Source organism: Oryzias latipes, chromosome 24 (assembly GCF_053564925.1).
Source record: "Oryzias latipes strain Hd-rR chromosome 24, Olatipes_Hd-rR_3.1".
Lineage (NCBI taxonomy): Eukaryota > Metazoa > Chordata > Actinopteri > Beloniformes > Adrianichthyidae > Oryzias > Oryzias latipes.
This window is the reverse complement of record NC_136260.1, coordinates 6,044,869-6,062,062: the sequence shown is the minus strand read 5'-3', so window position 1 is coordinate 6,062,062 and position 17,194 is coordinate 6,044,869. Positions and strand designations below refer to the sequence as shown.

At 42.0% G+C, this 17,194-nt stretch overlaps 1 protein-coding gene across 1 annotated transcript; it reads right to left on the bottom strand.

Moving 5' to 3' along the window:
- Positions 1-809: 809 nt before the first annotated feature.
- esr2a (estrogen receptor 2a) lies at positions 810-16,883 on the bottom strand. Its single transcript, NM_001104702.1, is given in 9 exon segments — positions 810-1,290; positions 1,373-1,556; positions 5,013-5,146; positions 5,300-5,438; positions 5,563-5,871; positions 6,567-6,683; positions 8,498-8,664; positions 10,811-11,403; positions 16,732-16,883. Coding segments are annotated over 8 exon segments (1,689 nt in total). The 5' UTR covers positions 11,203-11,403; positions 16,732-16,883; the 3' UTR covers positions 810-1,043.
- Positions 16,884-17,194: the final 311 nt, after the last annotated feature.

The window sequence follows — 17,194 nt, the reverse complement described above, 5'->3', positions numbered from 1 at the left end:
TAAGCAGGTTTGGCCGCGGGTTTTATCAGGAAATTTGAAAAATGTGTTTACTCATGACTGGAGCGGCCAAAACGCACCAAAACAAAAAGAAAATCTCAAGTGCAAAACTGTTATGGAACCTTCCGGCTGCCGTAAACGTCACATACACCATAGATCAAAAGAACAATACAGTTATTCATACAGCGTCCATTCAGAACCGCTTTAAGGTGCTACGCGATGAAACCAACCGACAAACGACTACGTCACCCGATCCAGTCCAGATCATTTCAATAAGAGCCCATTTCTGAACGAAGTAACGGTCTAAAGACAAAACTAAGATATCTGAGAGTCAAGATGCTGAGGAAGGAACCTCCACGCCACAGAGAAACGCCTTCATTTAGCAAAGACAGTCAATGGAGGAAGAGGAGTTTGATGTGAAGGGGAGATGGTTTCATAAAGGAGAGAAGACCGCATCCTACAATCAGGACGAAGCGGGAAAAGTGGAGCATCTTTGGAGGACGCTCTGTTGATCCTTTCGTTGACCGTTTGTAGGTGACAAATAACCCAGAACCATGACAAAAGCTGCAAACAGAAGATCTAAGAGAGTTCTGCTGAAGTGTTGAGAACCACTAAGCTCTGAAAGAACGGGTTCTGTTCCTGCAGGCAAAACGGGGAACGAGTTGATGGTCTGAACCGAGAAAAGGACAAAAATGAAAAAGGTTCTACTGGAACAAAACTATGCATGAACTGGTGGAATTGTGTGGCTCATCGATTCCTCGTACAGTTCCCAGAGTGGTGCTGGTCCGACTGCGACTTGGACTTTTTTTCTTACTGAGCAGTCGTGGTGTTTAGCTGAGACGAGTGTCGAACATTTCAAATGTAGAAAATCCAGAGCTGCCCGCATATGTCCGGGTTGGTTCCACCAACAATAAACTGGAGTGGAGGGCTCCAGATTCAGATTGATTGAACAGACCAGATCCAGGTCCCTGGATGCTGAGCAGATGGAGGACCGGGATGGGGGGGGGGTCTTTTTCCTATCCTGCTCCTCCCACTGCATCAAGGTACTAATCGGACTTCTGGGGTTCCTCTGCGGTCCCAGCGCTGCTGGTAGTCCAGGCTTTGGACACGTCGCAGCAGGATCTTTGCCCCTGAGCGGAGGTCTCTGTTGGGTCGGCAGCATCCTGCGGGGGCGGCTGGCGAGGCAGGCGGGAGCTGTGCATGATGTGAGCGTCCAGCATCTCCAGCAGCAGGTCGTACAAAGGCACCATGTTCTTCATCTTCATGCAGTGCAGGTGGTCCATGCCTTTGTTGCTACAAACGCAAAGCAAAGTCAGGTTCTGGACGGTCCGGTCAAACCTTAGGGCCGTAGCTTTTTTGGGGTGGGGGGCAGTACCTGACATGGCGGATGTGAGACAGCAGCATGAGCAGGTGGGCGAGACGTGTGTACTGCTGCCGAAAGTTGAGTCCACTTTTGCCGATGGCCCACACCAGAGCGTCTGTCACGGCGTCCAGGAGGCACAGCAGCTTGGAGCGGCTGTGCAGCTCCCCCCCACCCTCAGAGGAGCTCAGGCACATGTCTGAGAACACAAAATGATCAGTCGTACAGCGCCCCACCCAATTTACATTATTCCATATTTGACCTTACTAATCAAGTCTGGTGGTGAAATCCCGCAGTAACGAATGAACGCAGAACAAAATGACACAAATGAGAGAAGCGGAAACTTTTCCTGAGGTAACAACATAAACTTTGGAATGTTTCCTCTATGGCAGGGGTCGGCAACCCGCGGCTCAGGAGCCGCATGCGGCTCTTTAGCGCTGCTCTAGTGGCTCCCTGGAACATTTTCAAAAATGTTTGAAAGTGTAAAAAGATGGGGGAGAGAAATATATTTTTTGTTTTAATATGGTTTCTGTAGGTGGAAAAACAAGACACTAACATTCTTAACGTTTTCCAATACTGTAAGAATGTGTCGAATAAATATTAAAATTCAACATTTCTGTCAACGAAGATTTGCGTCATGGTCTGCGACACACGTTTCTACCACCAGGGCGGCGGACCGCTAAGCAGGTGGCTGATGGAAATCGAATATTCTGATCTCCTGCTACACAACAAAGTCCGATGTCTGTCCAGGGGTGACGCTTTGCGTCACTTTGTCGTCTGTTTAGAACACGTGAAAACATTCCTGAAAAGCTAAGAGCTGAACTACCCGCAACTGGAAGATGCTGAGTGTCTCAAAAAGCTGTACCTTTTGGTGGATATGACCGTGACAAGCCACCTAAATGAGCTGAATGAAAGTCTGCAGGCGCCGCAAATGCTTGAAGCTGTTCTGTCATTTAAACGCAGGCTTGCTGTCTTTGCCAGAGATGTAAAGCGAAAGAAGAGAAGAGGATGCTGCTGTGTTTTACCCTTGCACTGACTTGCTTGGCATTTGCACAGAAATCAAACTCAACTGTATTAATTTGATTTTATATACTTTACCTTTTCAAAAGGCTGCTGTTTTTTTTTTATAAATGCAGGCGTTTTATTGCACTCTGTTTAGTTCCCAGAGGGGCACGTCACGCACCTTCCATTTTGTTGTTTTTTGTTTGAATCCCAAAAAAAAAACGACATCAAAATCGGATTTCTTTATTACATTTCTTTAATTTTATCGAAGCAATGAAACATAATTCATTGATATTGTAATGAAGTTAAACTTGCACAACAGAGCAGTCGTCCTCCGCAGAATGCACTGCAGGGCAAATAAAAATTTAATCGTTAATGCTCATTATGTATTCGTAACAACTTAGTCATTGTGATAGTAGGCTAATATAGCTAATATAGATACACATTGCATGTGTTGCCTTCATTATGACACTTAAATAGGGATTTAGACCCCCCCCCCTCCGAGAACCCCAACCACCTGATGAAATACAAGCAACCATTGCGGGGATTCGCTCACCCATTGGGGGGATTTACTCACCCACTGCGAGAAAAAGCTGTGAATTTTATGAAGCTTGTAGCTGCAGACATGTTGAATGAAATGTCCGTTGATCAAAGACACCCCTCCAGGTAAAAACTAATTTAGAGGTTCGTTAGCAAGAAAATGACCTCAGCTAAGTTTAAGAAAACACTTCAAGATGTTGAACATCTCCACTCTTCCGACATCTGGACTGCTAATCCCTTCAGCTGTTTTTGGTTGATTGTTTAGCAGAGCAACACGCCGTATTTGTGGTGCAAAGAAGGAAGGACGGTGTAGCAATGTTTCAACCACAGAGGAGAACAGTGGATGGATAACCTGCCGTAACCCACAGGATTCTGCATGATGAGAATGGAGCCTAAAGGGGGAGGGGCCAGTTGACCAGTGTTGACCAGACCCACCTACCCACCTAAACTAAGTTAAAAGGAAATCAATCAGGTAGGACAAGATTAAGTTTGGAGCTTTGGAGCCCTCAGAAAAACCCACCAGCCAATAAGAACGCCCTCCACCCACCTACACACACACACACATGCACACACACCCACACCCACACAAACACAAAAAGTGCACAAAGAGCTCCAATAAACTTGAAATCCCACCTCCCTTCAGGGTAAGTCATTATTATTAATAAAGCAATAAACATCAAAAAATCTTCTGAAACCCAAATGTAAAGAATATATTTTGAATAAAAATGTTTTATTTAAAAATGATAATTGGAAATACTCTCATTACTGTTATTTATTTACCTTTTTTTTTTTTTACATTTATCTAGCATAAACTCACCTGAATACAGATCTGCCTCAAGTCACTGAGACAGACACACTCACAGTCTGCTCTAAAAGCCTAAACTCTCTGGATGACCTTTTTTCCCTCCATTTGGAAATCTTTTTGCTCATTTTACATGTATTCAATTGAGGATTTTTTGTCACTTAATTCAAATGACAATAAAATGGAAAAAGCTTTTACATAAAAAGTTCTGCAAAGTTGTACAGTGATCCCTCGGTATAACACGGTTTACCTTTCACGGTTTCGCTACTTCACGGATTTGCATCATGTATTGTGTTCTGCATTCTAATTGGCTAAAAAGTCACTCCACTTCTTTTCTACCTGTGCGTCAATGACGTTGCAGTTTAATATGTACACGTACGTAAAACAGCTTGCCAAATTTAAATTACATACGTGCAAATCATCTTGCAATTTCGAGTTTCTCTAAAACCCATAGAAAAAAAAAGAGCGACATCTACTGCCTATCACTGTGTTCTTCTCCCGAACAAACACACCTGCACCGCGTTTCTAAAGTACTTTTTTGTGAAACAAATGCTTGAGCCTGTAAAATGGTTTGTTCTTTCTTTTCGATGTATAATAGAGAATTTTATTGTATAATAATTGTAAAAAAAAAAAAAAAATAGAGGTTTCTTAGTTTCTACTTCGCGGATTTTGCCTATCACGGGTTCTTTTTAGAACGTAACCCCCGTGAAAAACAAGGGTTTACTGTATTCGTCTTTTATAATTGATAGTGGTGTTCCTCAGGGGTCAATCCTCGCCCCACTTACAATCCAATTTGTTAGTAAAATTTGAATAACATTGAAACCTTTTGTACGGATAGTTAAAGATTTTAAATCCTACCCCTAAACCCTTGTACCAAAAATCCCAGAGGACTCACATTTTCCTTCAAGCGGTTCAGATCTTGTTGTCTTGGTTGGCTGTCTTATCATACCACACAGGCTGCTAGGAATCTGGGAGTCATTTTCTTTGCCAACCTCGCGTTTTCAAAAATATGCAGGAGTGATAAAACACAATAACTTTCAAAATGCAGCTTGGCACAATTTGTGCAGAGCTGGACCACTCAGCTGACCTTGTGAACCGTTGGAAATCGACACCACTAAATGTTGGACTCAAAGATTTGGAATTACAAAGAAAAGGTCAAAGATGAAACCTGATCGTCCAAACAAAACAAAACAAAAAAACAGGATTAATGGAAAGAAAAAGAAGACACTCGAAAACGACTCGCATGCTGTTCATCACACAAAAGGAGGACTACATGAGCGCACATCCGCCCACACAAACATGCTCACTCACTGGAGTTAAGGAGGATCATGGCCTTGAGACAAACGTACTCCTCCCTCTGCAGATTGAGCTCTCTGACTCTGGACGTGGCAGCGATCAGCATGTCGAAGATCTCCACGAAGCCCTGGACACAACTGCCCTCCTCTCTGCCACACACAGACACAGAGGATGGGAGGAGCATGTTAGAGGGAGCGTGGACCAAGCAGCACATGTTTCAGCTCACAAACCCTAAAAAACATAACCATTCACGTCATCATGTGTGACCCCTGAACTGTGCAGTTTCATCGTTTCATTGATACCTGCTCAGGCTGAGGTCAGGGGAGAAGATGAGTTTTCCTGGATGGCCCACTGACCTCCACATCAGTCCCATCATCAGCACCTCCAGCCAGCAGCACTCCAGCAGATGAACCTGATCCAGGAGGCTGAGCTCCACAAACCCTGAGACCACAACAAGCAGAACTGAGACGAGTCGGCACCTGATGAGGAACTGCTGGTGAGGAACTCCACATAAATCCTGATTCCAGTCCAGAGCGGGACATTTAAGAAAAACCCACACAGGTACCTGGAATCTTCTTGGCCCAGGTGATCATGTGGACCAGCTCCTTATCGGCCAAGTTGGTGAGTGACATCATAACCACGGCCTCCGTCAGCGGCTTCTTGGTGTCCTTCATGAGGTAGATGTCGGGAGGCTCCGCCTCCATCATCCGAGCGATCAGCTGCTCTGGGGTCAGGTGAAGCGAGCTCTGCTCGTTCCCAGAACTCTCCTTGGGTCCACTCGACACCTTGGGCCCGTTCATCCGGCCCTGCGAGGTCAGACGGCCAGCTCTCCTCGCCGGCGCGCTCCGGTAGCTGCTGCGCTCTTTGCGAACACCTGATGAAAATGAAGCAGGACGATTGTCTTTCAACAGAACCGAGGTTCACGTCAGAGAAGTCTGAAAGCATCTATGAAGGAGGATTTCAGCTGACGCCTCTCCTTAACTTCAGGCTTTTACTTTCAAAGTTTCAAGTGGATTATTATTCTGTTCTTCCAAGCAATGACAGATTTTATTTGTATTATAACGCCACAAATTATTGATTAATCAATTTTGGATTAAATTGATCGGTACTGAAAATCTATTGAATACATTTAGAAGCAAAAGTTCATTTTATTCTTTTTTGATGTAAAAAAATTGTTATTTAATTGTTAAAAATTCCACTTTTTCAGTATAAAAATCATTAACAGCCCCCCCCCCCCCCCCCCCTAAAAAAAATGACCTCTATAAATAATAATAAACTCAGGTATTGGATTTGGTTCATTCCAGCCGCAGGCAGAGGATCACCAGAAAATAAAACCTGATTTCTTTCAGGAAAAGATCAGGAAAGCCACTCTGGATGATGGTTTTAGGAATTCCTCCAAACATTTGGCTTTCCATCATAATTTAACAATCTCTCTTCAAGCTTTATTTCTTCAACGTGTTCTTTAGTGCCAAAAGGCTGTAAATCAAAACCGGATCTCACATAGTTACAGGTTCATCTGAGGCAAAAGCAGACACAAAACGAAAACTGAAGTGGGAGAAAGGCATTCACCGCATTTGGTCATGCCGACTTCGTAGCACTTCCGAAGGCGACAGGCCTGGCAGCTCTTGCGCCGGTTCTTGTCTATAGTGCATTGGTTGGTTGCAGGGCAGATGTAGTCGGTGTGTCCTGAAGCAAGAACCAGCCGCGGTTACAATCAAAGCAAGCAGAAATCATTTGTTCAGGCTTTTATGAGCAATACAGCCAGCAACAACACCGAGCATGAAGCCGAGGCCAAACCCGGCTTTTTGTCGACGGATAAGAGTCCTGTAATTACACGCGGGCTAACCACTCACTCAGGGAGCAGCTGCAATAGGCCACTAATGGAGATATGAATCTGGCATCAGCTCAAGCTTTTTCCTCAATGATTATAAGCGAATTGTCCCCAAAGTTTACTCATTGAGAGTTGAAGTGTCCTTCATTTGTAAGGCTCATGCAATAGAAAAAAATAACTGGAGGCTCGGTACGTAAGCAAAGGTCACTCGGTTTATTTTTAACTTTAGGGCACTCCCCCAAACCAACAGGGGCCCTCCCCGCTGTTTTCTTATGGTCACATATGTAAACATCTATAGGATATTGACAGTTTCCAGCACAATCACAGATTCTGCTGGATCCATTTTTCTACTAGATGTTAATCCTTAGTCACTTAAGGAAATGTGTGTCTTAAGGTGTGTCCTGCTTTTCCATTGATTCTCTTAGGGACGCCATGAAAATGGGACATACCATTGTTGTGCGTGTGGTAAGTGTGTGTTAAAGTATTTGTAAGTTCTACACACTAATGACGCATGGGTGATGCTGATGACATATGCTGCACTGTGGACATCAGTAGGATGAAGTACTGCCCCCTTACTGACCACACACATGCCCCACACACGGGGTGTGCGCATACGCAAGTACCTGTAACACGCTGACACAAACTACACAAACTACTGTCCAATTCCACTTTCCTCATTTCTAACTGTCAGAATGCACATAGGAAGCCCAACAATGAGCGCTCACTTGCTAAACTCACTGGAACTAGTTGGTTCCTTGCGTTAGAGAGGATCGTACAACACATCCGCGTCTCACCTACTTTAACTGTACTCAGCCTTGCCTGTTGTTTAAGTGCTTGTAATGACCCTTCACCTGCAGCAAACGGTACAGGTTTGTTCATTTTTCACCTCACAATGTGATTCTCCAAGTCCGGACTTGGACATAAGATCAAAGGATTATTGTGTGGGACTTGGTAAGGTCAGCCAAAACTTCAGATTTCAGTTAGACCAGAAGTGTCCCATCCTAGAACTACAGGGTGGGGGCTTTGCGTGTTTTTTTTATACGCTTGCTGTATCCATCCAGCATTTCTCTGCCCCACCTGTGATTAGGGTGGGCCATAACTTAGCATAGGTATTGTACCCATTCAAATCACTTAAAGGCCTAATATTTTATCACTGCATTGGATTTCCGGCTAACTGAGCTCAAATGGGACCTGTCAGCACATATCAACTGGATACCTGGATCAGGCGTGTTCCACCTGATCAGGCGTGTTCCACCTGATCAGGCGTGTTCCACCTGATCAGGCGTGTTCCACCTGATCAGGCGTGTTCCACCTGATCAGGCGTGTTCCACCTGATCAAGCAGGAGCATGCGCTCTGGAGGACTGGATGGAGTATAACCTTCTTTGGACATGAGGCCAAAAAAAAACTCAACTTGCCTTAAGATTTACGTTGACTTGTTCAGACTTTAGACTATTATTGGTGAACATGTATGATTTTCTTTTTCTTTTGGAAAGGATAAAAACATGTGGCCCTTTTTGACCATCACAGAGCAGTTTGTATGAACACGGATCTGCTGATGGGTCAGCACCCTACAGACAGCTCTGAAATAAAAATGTACATGCTGAAGCACACAAATGCTTAAAGAAAAGGCTGTGCGGTGTTCCGCTCAAACAGCGCTCTCCATTTTACCTTGGATGCTCCTCTTGAAGAAGGCCTTGCAGCCCTCGCATGACCACACGCCGTAGTGGTATCCAGACGCGTAGTCATGGCACACAGCACAGTAATGGAGTTCAGACTTGCCGCCTGATGACACCACGGCCTCTTCACTCTCCTGGGAGCGCCTCCTCACACCCTTGCTACAACATATGTTTCAGTCAGTGTTATTTGCATAGAGCCAAGGATCTTCAAAGCCGTGAACATTACAGCTTAAACTGCAAAAGCGACATGATTTCTACCAACCAGTGCAGACGAGTGAAGCTTCGAACATATTTTTATACTAGACATTTGAAGGGAATCAAGAAGCTTTTTTTCCTCAAGCCTTTTTTTTTTCCAAATGGCTATAGATTAACGGTAAAGTACAGTTAAGTAAAATGCTAAAATACTATATGGTCAGTATTAATTAGGGGTGTCCTGATCTGATCACATGATTGGAAATTGACCTGATTGTGTAGTTTCAGACTCGATCTGAATCAGGTGTTGTATCCGCATCAGATATCGGATATTTATTTTATTATTCTATACATTTAAAGCTCATTATTACAGATGAATATTCCTACTAGAAGTCTGCGTATCTTGAATGAATCACGACATTTTATAGCAGAATATGGCACCAGTTTGAACAGGAATTCTACAAAAGCAGTTCATTAAAGCTAGCAAGATATTTACAGATTCTGGACTCAATAACTCTTAATAAACCTTTGAAACTGACAGTTAGTGTCTCTTACAATCCGTCGTAACGTTTGGACGTTATGGCTTTTGTCTCTTTTTAATAGGAATTGCTCTCCCTGTAGTGCTGTCCAAGAGACGGCAGTGAGACGATGGCCAAGAGATCCTTTACAACTTGTAAGCTATAAAAAAAAAACTTATTTTTTATATGAACTGGTCATGAAAACTCAATGAATACATACGTTTCTAATGGAGATTTGAACCACATCTGATCAAAAACGTTCAAAAGTTCTGAATTTCCTAAAGCTGCAGTCATTAAATAGTCTCACATCTAACTATCCCCTGTTTTTACAAGTTAATAGTAAACTATTTTTTGTACTGATAGTTGCACTATTTTTGTTTGATTGTTCAAGTTACTTCACAGATGTGTTAAATGATAAAAGAAGGTTTATAAAATAAAAACAGGGGACCAACCTGGATGTGTTAATTATATTTGTCCATTTTTAAAAAAGGATCAGATCGTAACTTGTATCAGCAGATACTCTACAGCAAATAATTTGGAATTTGTTTGCGGTGAAGATAACCTGATCAGGACATCGCTAGTATTAATACTATCTGATTAAAAGATTCCTGTTATTCTTATGAAAGGAAAGTTGAATTTTAAGGGTCAGCAAATGCACTGCTGAAAGAAAAGGGAGCAAGGCAAGAACCAAATCAGTCAAATTTCCTACAGAAGGCAGCTATAGACAAATTTCTATGATGTGATGCTGAACGGTTTTTGGCATCTGTCCTGAAGTAGTGTGTTTGCAGGTATAACATGTCAATCACTGGAGGCTAAAACAGTAGAGAGGTTGTGCACCCCATTTTAAATGAATGATGGTTAATGCCATCATTCATTTATTTTCCACACAATAGAGCGCACCAGATAATAAGGTGCACCGTCAATGAATGGTCTACTTTTTAATTGTTTCATATGTTAGGCGCACCGAACTATAAGGTGCATCAATCAATGGAGAGTCAGAGATAAATTAGTCAGTCACACTTCATTATCTGTGTTCACAATAACTCTAAAACTTGTTTGTTACATGCTACACGCTAGCACACGCTAACGTCACAACACCTGTAACTCCCTACCATGTTTGCAACACGGAAAGAAACATACTCGTACGGCTAAAGCAAACGTTACTGTGACAACGCTAACTTCCAACCTTCTTAATCACGAAAGAAAATAAGGAAACACGCTAGCCCCATTCAAAATAAAACCCAAACTTCTAACAGAACCAAACATTTTAACAGAGCGTTTGGACCTTTCAAAAATCTCTTTGACATCAGTAAACACAACCAGAATGAATCCATAGATCAGCCGCTCGTTGTTAGAAGGTGCAGTGTTTTGCTTTTTTTTCAATGAAAGCAATTAAGTGCGCTTCATAGTGCGAAAAATACCGTTAGTTTCACTGTTTAGTTTCCATGTTTAGCTGTCATGTTACAGTGTTTTCACAAACACTTAAAGCTGACTTGAACCTCATGTTAAAAACATTTAACTTTACCTCAACTTTAAAAGATGACAAATGTTTGAAGGAACAAACATTGTCTTCTCCCCTACTAGCCTTGACCTACCTGGTAGTTAAGACCCCGTCCCATGGACTCTGGATGGGCTGGCCATGCTGCGCCCGGGCCTGGGAGCGGTGCAGGGGTATCGTCGGCCCCACGTGGCCGTGGCTTTGCCAGAACAAAGAGGCACTTAGCGACTGGTGCACAGAAGGACACTCTGACATGCTGGGGCTGGCATAGCTGAAGATGGTTGGGTTGTAGAAAGGTAAGCTGGTGAAGTCGTGGCTGAGGTCGGCGTATGGCGCCGGGATGCAGATTGGCTGGCTGGTTTCGTGGGACAAACCAGGTGAGGAGGAGCTGAGGTTTGGGGAGAGGACGCAACTGCCGGCCCGGCTGGAGTCCACCTCCTGGAGCTGCAGGAGTGGCTGGTGCTTCTCTGAGTCCAAAGTGGTTCCCATTGCAAAAACAGAGGTGATGGCCAGGATTACATCATCAGGAAGGTCCGAGGCGTCTAACAGAGTTATATCTTCCCCTGGTGTCACGTTTAATCTAATAACCTCATCATTAAACTGAAGAAATCAAGAAACAGAAAGCAGATGGAGCTCTAACATGGTGGAGGGGCAGCATAAGATCCACGGTTCTGAGGCACAGATTCCCATCTGGAAAACAGAGAAAACAACAGTTTCATTTATTGAGATGTTAGATGTCAGCGGTCCAACAGCTCTGGTGAAAGACTATCTGGAAGCTCCTCCAGTCAGCCAGGTGTTTGGCTCACATACAATCCCTCCATTAGTATTATTAAAAGAAGCAATAAAACGTCTCGGTTCTGTCCCTCTTCTGAACGCAGTCGCGTTTGTTCTTAAAAATCACCTCATTCTCCTTTTATGTGCTGTCAGTTTGCATTGTATTTCAGAGCGGGCCGTAAAACTGACAGTGAGCCGTCAAATTTCACTTTTGCGTTCAAGTTGGAGTGGAAATCCTGACTGGTTTATGGTCTAGGACCAGACGGCTGGTGGATCAATAGAGAGTGAATCATTTCTGTATGGCAAAAGCCTGTCTTCTCTTAAATTGTATGTATGATGTCTCTATTTTTGGCACCAAACGCATCACTCTAAATATTTCTATTTCAGAGAGAAATAAAAGGAACCATTAATCCAAAAGATGAAGGAAGCCTCGGATTGCCCAGTTGATAAACTTTGGAGGCCGGTCAGGAGTTAAAATCCGAAGAAATTCAAAGGAATATAGCAAAAGGGGGCGTTGATGACTTTAAAATCTATTAAAATGTCTGTATAATATAAAAATAATATTGCAGTAGAGAAAAATACTTTTTGAACCAGAACACACACAAAAAAACAAAAACAGGTCTGGATGGCACTTTATATTTTGTTTACAGAACCAACTTTTTTGTAATGTGTGATCTAACGACAGCTTTTCATTTCGGGAACTATAAATGGCAGCATTAGCTGGACAGAAATGGCCGTTATGGCTCTCTGAGAAGAAAGTGAGCAACAAGTTTGAATTCAAAGTCTCAAACGGTAGTGTTTCAGCAGTTACTTCTATCCATGTGTGCACACACACACACGTGTCATTGACCTCACCGTCTAAAAAGAGAAGGTTTAAACTCTCAAAACATAGTTTACACTCAGCAAAGCCATAGCTGACATAGAATTGAACACAAACCGGGAAGTTGAGGAAATGTTCAGCACTTCCTCAAGTATAATGTAAAAAAGTCTGATTTGACTTTTTTTAAAAGATTGAAATCCAACTTCAGTGATTGTTTCGTTGTCTAATTGATTTGCTGTTCTTTACAACTGTCTGTGCCTGAATGTGTGTGTGTGTGTTTGGGGGGGGTGTTGACATTTTTTAATGTTAGTCCCGCCCAATTGCCATTTTTGATACACGGATAAGGTGGGCGAAGGAATCTACTTCAGGTTTCACTGTTGTGGAGAATTCCTTGTTTGACGTCAGCGATCGTCTGTCCAGTGTTTGAATGGTCCAAACGACAAAATAATATAGATAGAAATGAACAAACATTGGTTTAAATGCTACTACCTGTAAACTACCAGATGCCTGGATATTTGATTGGCACATCTCTGAGAACAGTAAGAGCCACTTCAATGGTTGGTCACTTTTTGGCAAATCCCTTCAGGGGTTGAATCCTAGTGAACCCCTAGTGGACATGTCCGCCACCCACCACGTCAAAGATTTTTCATCTAGTGTTCACGTCTAGGACCAAAACTGAAGCACTAGTTTTTTTTTCATGATAAAAGTTTGATTCAGGGACATGTGGGTTCTAGTCTGACAGACTCATTTTCTTGAGATCACGATTTAAAGACCCCTTCCGATCATCTCCTGATCTTTTGTCAAAGCGGTCTTTTAATTCTGACTATGCCCGTGTGGTTTTCTAGGACATAGTTTCTGCAGAGTGGTAGGAGTCCATTAGGAATTCACCTCTGAGTTGTGGACAGGACTGTTGGTGCAGCATGTACCCGCCCCTACTTCCCCTCTTTTATCCGTTTACTCGCCTTCCTGCTAGCTAACAGCCCCTCACACCCACATTTAAGATTACCGGTGCAACAAAAATGGTGAACAATATTCAAACTATCCAGGCATACAGTTCTGAGCTAGATTCCAGATCTTTTTCCAAGTTATTTTTTTCGTCAGCTCCTGACTTACAACAATTTGAATAAAGAAATACTCTGAAGTGGAATTTTGAACTTAATTTTCTATCAGAAAAACATCCAGAACACCAAAAGCACAACTTTCATGGGAGTGGGTCTTTGAGCCAGCGTCAAACAGGGTTGAGTTTGGAACTTTTAGGGACTGAACCACAGAGCAGATAGTTTAATTAGAAGATGATTGAGAATCTACAGGTTTATTTCAGCGTTTCCAGTGACTTCATGCTGATAAACTCCTTCTAAAAACAGCTGAGTCACTTTAAGAGCGGATCAACTCGCTGTTTGTTTCTCCTAAAGATTTGATTTGGAGGGAAAACCTCCCTCCTTCTGCGCCCCCATCTAAACCCGAGAGTTCTCCAGGCTGCAGAAGCTCCCTTTAGGATGAGAGCATCAGTCCTGCTCTAACATTACAGGATTACAGTCTTTAAGGAAAAAGAGTTCAAATCCAACTGTGGAGCAGGTTCTGCACTTTAAAAACCTCAAATGTCATGCCTTAATGTCTTTCAGACAAAGCGTTAAAAAAATGTACGCAGGAAAACCATTTTCCCCCCGACAGAAGAGGACGGCGACCACCAAACGCTGCTGTGAGAAAAAAAGGATCTGTTCCCGGCAATTAGCCAGATCACTCAGGAGCTCAAGGCCGTGTCATTTTCCCATCCTAAAGCCTGCGCCTCCTTAAAACCAGGAGGAAGCGGATGTGGAGCAGCGCCGCAGAAACAAGCCCTCCACTACTATATACAGTCAGGGTGAAGTGGCAGCGCCTTGGGGGGGTTAAGGAGTGAGAACTCACACTTGGAAAATGCAAAAAAAAAATGTCTAAAAAGTTGACACAAAAATGTTTTAAATCGTATTTTTTTGGTGCACAGTGGTCCATCGCATTATCACTGTTCAGCTTTTGTGGTCTCGCTGATTTGCAGGTTTTCTTTCAGTCCATTTTCTTTTCCTTTTTGTTACCAACGGCGCATTGTGTTCTGCGTTCTGATTGGTGGTTGACCTTTCCAATCAACCTCCTCCGTGCCGCGTCTCCTATTCAGAATGTGTTCAGCTTTCCACGTTTACATACATCTCCAACTGAAGCAGATCTTTGTTTTTATTCTACAATACTGGAATTATTTTTCTGTGAACTAAAAAAGTGTAAAAATGTTCATGTCTGTCTGAGACTATAGTGTAGATAGTGAGTAGTGAGGCGTTTAAATCCTTAAGACATCTATGATTCTACTTCACAGATTTCACCTATCAATTATTTAACCGATAATTTGAATTTTAGAATATTTTGATGATTTCGTGTAACCAATTTAGAGCTAAATGAAAAAAATTGCATCATTTTACACTAAATGTACCTTTTATAAAACATTGCAAAAGATAAAATATGATACATAATGTTAATGTGGTGATAGTTAAGTTCCACGGTGTGTTTCGCATCTTATTTAGCTTTGAATTAATATTTTTCTTCTCTGCTGCCACCTAGAGGAGGGATAAGGTAGTGATGTTAGAAGCAATTTTAGTGTAAATTAGGAATGCAACAATTTCCCCACGATTCAGTTCAAACCTTGATTTTTGGGTCATCGTTTGGTTTCAGTTCCATACATAGTTTGTGTATCACAAAAAAAACACAAAAAACTAAAAATTCAGGAAATTATTTCTTAAATTTGTTATTACGCACGTAAGAACGAAGAAAAACCTGTCGGTTGTCCTAAACTAAGCCTGTTATAATGTAATAAAATGATACATAATCATTTTTCCAAAATGTTTAACACTTTCAACGTAAACTGGTAACTTTCCCCACGATTTGGTTCAATGGTGTAACGTCCAGTTTGGTTCTAAACTGAGAATTGTGACACCTCTTGTGTAAATGTGCTGTTTTCAAATCTTATCCAACTTAAGGTTTTAGCGTTGATGCAGAAGTTGAGAATAATCTGCATTTAAGCAAAATTTGGAGGGGATTCCAGAAAAACAGTAAATGTTTCATTTGAAAATCAAACAGAAACTGTCATTTCTTCTGAAAGAAAACATCATTTCTGAGACCTCCTCTGCAGAAATTTCCTTTTTTCCTTTCTTTGTTTGAGGGAGAAAGGTTCATTCAATTCACTGCTGACTCCATTTTTTTTCTGTCATAACTTCAGAAACCTTCAGAGAAACATTTGAGTTAAAGAATTGTTCAGATTTATGAAATATTAAACACATTCAAATAAAAATGTTGGGATTCATTTACGAATTGACATGTTTATAACTCAGACAATGGAACCTTATAGAAGATTCAATAAAGGAGGGAAAAAAGTTAAAAATATACATTGAAAAAAAAGAGCTAGAAAGAAAAAAGGTGAGAAATTAGTTATTGTGTAAAATTTAATTTCATTGAAATCAAACAATCTTTGATCCGGGTTAAAATATGCTTTCTAAAGTTGCAAAAAGGCAGGAATTAAAAAATATTTTTCTATGTTTTTTTTGTTTTTTTATTAAAGTGTTTGGAAAAAACATTTGTAATAATATACTTTTATACATGTATATAAATGTACTTCTTTGATTTTTTTTAAATCTTAAACTAAACTTTATTTAAAGTAGCGCATAAATACCTATGAGCAGAAATAAACAGCCTATAAAATATATATTGTATTTATTGGCTTATTTATTTTAGAATGCATTATTGAGCTAAAATAATCCTTTTCATTAAATAATACTGAAACTTCAACAAAAAATGTTTTATTTGTACTTTTAATCTGGGTTTTTAAACGTGTATTTATTTAGTAATAAAAAAAAACTTTCAAGATGGTTATTTTACCACAGACGTTTATCGTCAAAGTATATTTAAAACGATTTAAAACAAATTTAAAGTTTCTTTTACCTTTGAATCATCCCCAAAATACAAGTCTCTTCATTGGGAAGCCTAAAGTTTCTGTGGCGCACGTGCACACGTGAGCTCACGGCCGAGTTAATGAGTACAGATCTGAGGCGCTCGCGCCCTCAGCTCCTCCCTATCACAACATCTGGCAGATAACAGCTCCGCGTTTGCACGTGATGAGTCGCTCACTCTTCCAGATTATCTAAATGTCATCAAAGTTTCTCCAAACTCATCCCGGACTCGCCGCTGGACCCGGAGGACTCAAATATCAAGTTTGAGAGCCGTCACGCGCTCTCCCAACCAAACAGCAGTTTATCTGCGGTCCTATAGCACGAGCTGGGTTTGGAGAGCTGGTTCTGCTGGTACAAACCCAGCAGGTTTGGTCAGGCCTGCGACCTGAAGCCCGTATTCCGCACCTGAGCCCGGACTGGAGCCTTTGTCAAACTAACTTCACGGCCGCGCACTCTCACCTGTTCGTCCTCAAAAAACCCTCGCGGCTGCGCACCAACTTCTTCCGCGCGGCGTCGGTCCGGTCTGCGGAACCGCGGTGGAGTCCCGTGTCAGAGTCCGAGCGGCGCCCGTCCGAACGAGCTGGTCCTGGGAGCCGAGTTCCAGCTCCGAGGCTGAAGAGCAACCGCGGTTCAGGGAAATAAATATGTGACAGGCAGACGGAGCCGGCGCGACTTCCGCTCCGAACCTTCACAATAAAACCAGCGCAAAAAAAGAAAAACAGCCAAAGCGTAATTCAAGACAGGAAACTTTTTTTTAAATATCTTTTAAACTCTAATTTAATGTCAATTGTATGCCAAATAAAATTAAAAGTTATAGCTATCATGTTTTTTGGACTTTACTGGAAGAATAAATCCTATGTAAGTCGCACTGGACTATAATGCAACATTCACACTTGGGAATGTGGCACGTGTTTAAGAAGGC